This window comes from Sinocyclocheilus grahami, unplaced genomic scaffold (genome assembly GCF_001515645.1).
Source record: "Sinocyclocheilus grahami isolate Dianchi unplaced genomic scaffold, SAMN03320097.WGS_v1.1 scaffold326.1, whole genome shotgun sequence".
NCBI classification, from domain to species: Eukaryota; Metazoa; Chordata; class Actinopteri; order Cypriniformes; family Cyprinidae; genus Sinocyclocheilus; species Sinocyclocheilus grahami.
In genome coordinates, this window is record NW_015505505.1 from 319870 (window position 1) to 323545 (window position 3676).

Below are 3676 nucleotides of genomic sequence, written 5' to 3' on the forward strand. Positions count from 1 at the left end.
TATATATATATGAACTAATTTTAATACCTTTTGAAAATCTGAAATTTAGAGCTTTTTCTACACCTTCAAAAATGAAGACCCCACGAAATGGCTTGACAAGCACCATGTTCTTTCATGTGTTGACATATTACTGAAATAGAAGTTTGAGTGGCACATACTGTATGTGACGCTGGAGCAGAAAAGCAGTCTTAAGTCGCTGGGGTATATTTGTAGCAATAGCCAACAATACATTGCATGGGTCAAAATTATACATTTCTCTTTTATGCCAAAAATCATTAGGATATTAAGTAAAGATCATGTACCGTGAAGATATTTTGTAAATTTCCTACTGTAAATATATCAAAACTTCATTTTAATTTCATCTAAGAACTTAATTTGGACAACTTTAAAGGCGATTTTCTCAATATTTAGATTTTTTTTTTGTACCCTCAGATTCCAGATTTTAAAATAGTTGTATCTCGGCCGAATATTGTCCGATCCTAATAAACAATACATCAATGGAAAGTTTATTTATTCAGTGGTCGAGGGTCACATATGACTCAACTCAACACAACGACCCCGGGCTAGACTCCGCTTCGTCCACGGTGAAAGCCGATCCACAGCGCAAAGTTGATGTATTTCCTCAGCGACCAGCACGGATCAGCTCTAGGCATGACGAAGCGGATATCGTCTTCTTTTGGAAGACCAAACAAAGTAGTTTTGCTTTCACAACGAAACACACGGCAACAACAATACTACAGCGAGAATAAAAGTTACGCCTTCTTTCTTTGCGTGAACATTTGGGCGGCGTTATGCAAATCTTCCCACACAGTGAGGTAGACATGTGGGGGCGTGTTAGAACGAGCCGTTTTAGGTAGGCGTGGTTGACTCTTAACTTTTATAAAGAATATCTCTTTGGATTTTAAACTTTAGTCTTTGCAACTTTACAGATCTTCTTTATGCACCAAGAGTACACTCCAAAGAGAAAGGAAAAATTTCAATTGCATCATATGACTCCTTTAAGTAGCCCAGGCGATGCCCACCCACAGCGAACTCTGCAGCCCCTTTTTGGGAAACTCTGATCTAGTGGAGTCTCTGACCCCGTTTTTCTCTTTCTGCTTTGCTGTAAACCCCTTCATACATAAGGGCTTATTTTGTCTTGGATCCAGAGAGAGCGACAGTCTCTCCATCCTCTGTGCCACTCGCGTGTCTGTCTGTCTGTACAGTAAGTTAGTAAAGGAAAACTGCACTCTGCAGCCAGTGTCAATAGAGTTTGGCTGTCGCAATTCCAGTGTTCACTTTGTTTTCAACTCAACTCTGACTGCCAGAAGACAGATATATAGCGAATAAATATTAGATCACATTTCCACATGCTTTTAATGGAAAATCTAACACACAACTCTGAAGGAGTTTCTTGACATTGTTGCTTATGCGGTGAGCATTTTGTCAGATGTTTCAAACCTCGAGACAATTTAAGAGTGTAGATGAGAGAAACTTTTAACAAACAGTCACTCACAACCAGGGTCCGAAATGAGATTTTCTTTCAAGATTTCACATTGGTTATGTTAATAGCATGAAAAACAAGCGAGCAAAGAATGTTTCCGGTTACTGAAACGTTCAATAACTCAACACTTAACATTGGTTATAATATACTGTGTGTATATATATATATATATATATATATATATATATATATATATATATAATTTTTTTAATGAAGGTGTCTCTAGACACGTCAAAAATCTTTTAACTCTGAAAACGGCAAAAAGCAACGGAGCAAAGAATTTACATGATCACATTATCACTGAATATAGTCTAGCCTGAGTTTAAGCACTCTCAAATCACATTAGATCACATTATAATCACTGAAGCTGCATACACTGTGAAATGAATCTCTTTCTTCATCCGTACATCTGCACTTTGTTGTTTATGATGGAAAACAAATCCTGAGAGAGCAGAATTCACGCACTGAACAAAACTCCTGTGATTGGTTATAATGCACAACGCTTATTTAAAAGAAATATGATGCGATATGATCAGATCTAAATGTAATGCCGCAATCATGATTATTTTTGTCACTGAATCTTGAATTTGAGGGGCATTTTTGTTTATTTTGGCGGCATTTTTGGCCAAAAACAGGGGGTTAATTTCCAACCCTGTACACAACAGCATATGGACAAACCTTGGAGCTGCGTGGAGGTTATTTTTTTTATATTAAAACATTTTAATACCTTTTGAAAAATATAAATTTAGAGCTTTTTTTTTACACCTCCAAAACTGAAGACCCCATGAAATTGTTTGAGAAGCACCGTGGTCCTTGATTGACGTATTATTGAAATAGGAAGTTTGAGCGGCACATATTATAGGACTGTTCCCTTATCAGTTGCTTTTAGTTTACTTCACAGCCATGCACTATGATTTTCTCAGCCCAGGCTCATTGGACAAATGTGCCCGTGGCAATGAATGTGAATTTGGCAATGTAACACAAAAAGGTAAATGTTTTATAGCATTTGAAAATAACGTTACACTATACCCGTTCCTAAACTTAAACAATAATGTTAACAAAAGCAAATGTGAGATAAAAACTGAAGCAACCATGCAATTTTATGTTGCTTCTACGAGTCTTTGAGCTCTTTTATCATTGCTTGTGTTTCCTGGGAATCATACCAGATTGCTTCATATCACAAGTGCAGTGCTGTACCGGGTGCGCTACCAAGCAAGTTTGCTATGTCAGAAAAGCCCATGGAGCTGCTTATGTGATGCAAACGTCAAAATGTATTAGTTTACAAATCATGCACTGTGGTAAAAGCATTTTGAGGACATAACATATTATTGTGTGAGGAACCACACAAATATACGTTTTTAATAATCATAATTTGTGTGAAAATGAACAAAAGTTATTGGTGTTTTATTGCCACCAGTGTTCATTTCAGCTGAAAACTGTAGTGAATTGTATCTATAGGTATGCTTTGTCTTAAATTTGAGGGGCATTTTTGGTGGCATTTTTGCTGCAATGACCCATTGATTTCCAACCCTTCTCACAACAACATATGGACAAACCTCTGAGCTGCGTGGAGGCCGAGCTGTTGGTCGAAGCTTTCCATCGTTCATGATGCTTCTTGAACTCCTGGACCCTGCAGCTGTAAAGACCCCTGTCCTGTGTGCTGATGTTCATGATGAGGAGGTTGTATATCTTGCCCTGTTTCACCACTGTCAGTTTAATTTTGGGCTTGCAGAAGCTCTTGGTGTAGTTTCCGTAGAATTTGGCTCTCCGCATGTTCACCCGTGCTACCAGCAGCTCCTCTCCTCCTGACTCCGGCTGAAACATCCACCGCACCACAGGAAGACTCGTCGACCGCCGCCGCTGGCTCACCTGACAGGACAGGGTGATGTTTTCCCCCTCAGCCACCACACTGAACGGAGACGGTGTGACAGTGACATTTATAGCTGAGCACACATCTGTAGTCGGAATATATAAAGCAAATAAATCTTTTATTCACAGAGCAATGCACCATTTAAAGGAATAGTATCCCCCCCAAAATGAAAATTAGCTGAAAATGTATTCATGAGTTTATTTATTCATGGGAACAGATTTGGAGAAATTGATGTACTGGAGTGGATTATTGTGATGTTTTTATCAGCTGTTTGAACTCTCATTCTGACGGCACCCATTCACTGCAGAGCATCCATTGCTGAG

At 38.7% G+C, this 3676-nt stretch overlaps 1 protein-coding gene across 1 annotated transcript in view; it reads right to left on the reverse strand.

The window, feature by feature from the left end:
• Nucleotides 1–3676, reverse strand: part of LOC107602411 (V-set and transmembrane domain-containing protein 4-like) — a 17855-nt gene that overhangs the window by 6459 nt on the left and 7720 nt on the right. Inside the window, exon 2 of the mRNA XM_016294906.1 lies at nt 3022–3438. Within this exon, the coding sequence (XP_016150392.1) occupies nt 3022–3438 (417 nt within the window). The remainder of the gene's footprint in view (nt 1–3021; nt 3439–3676) is intronic.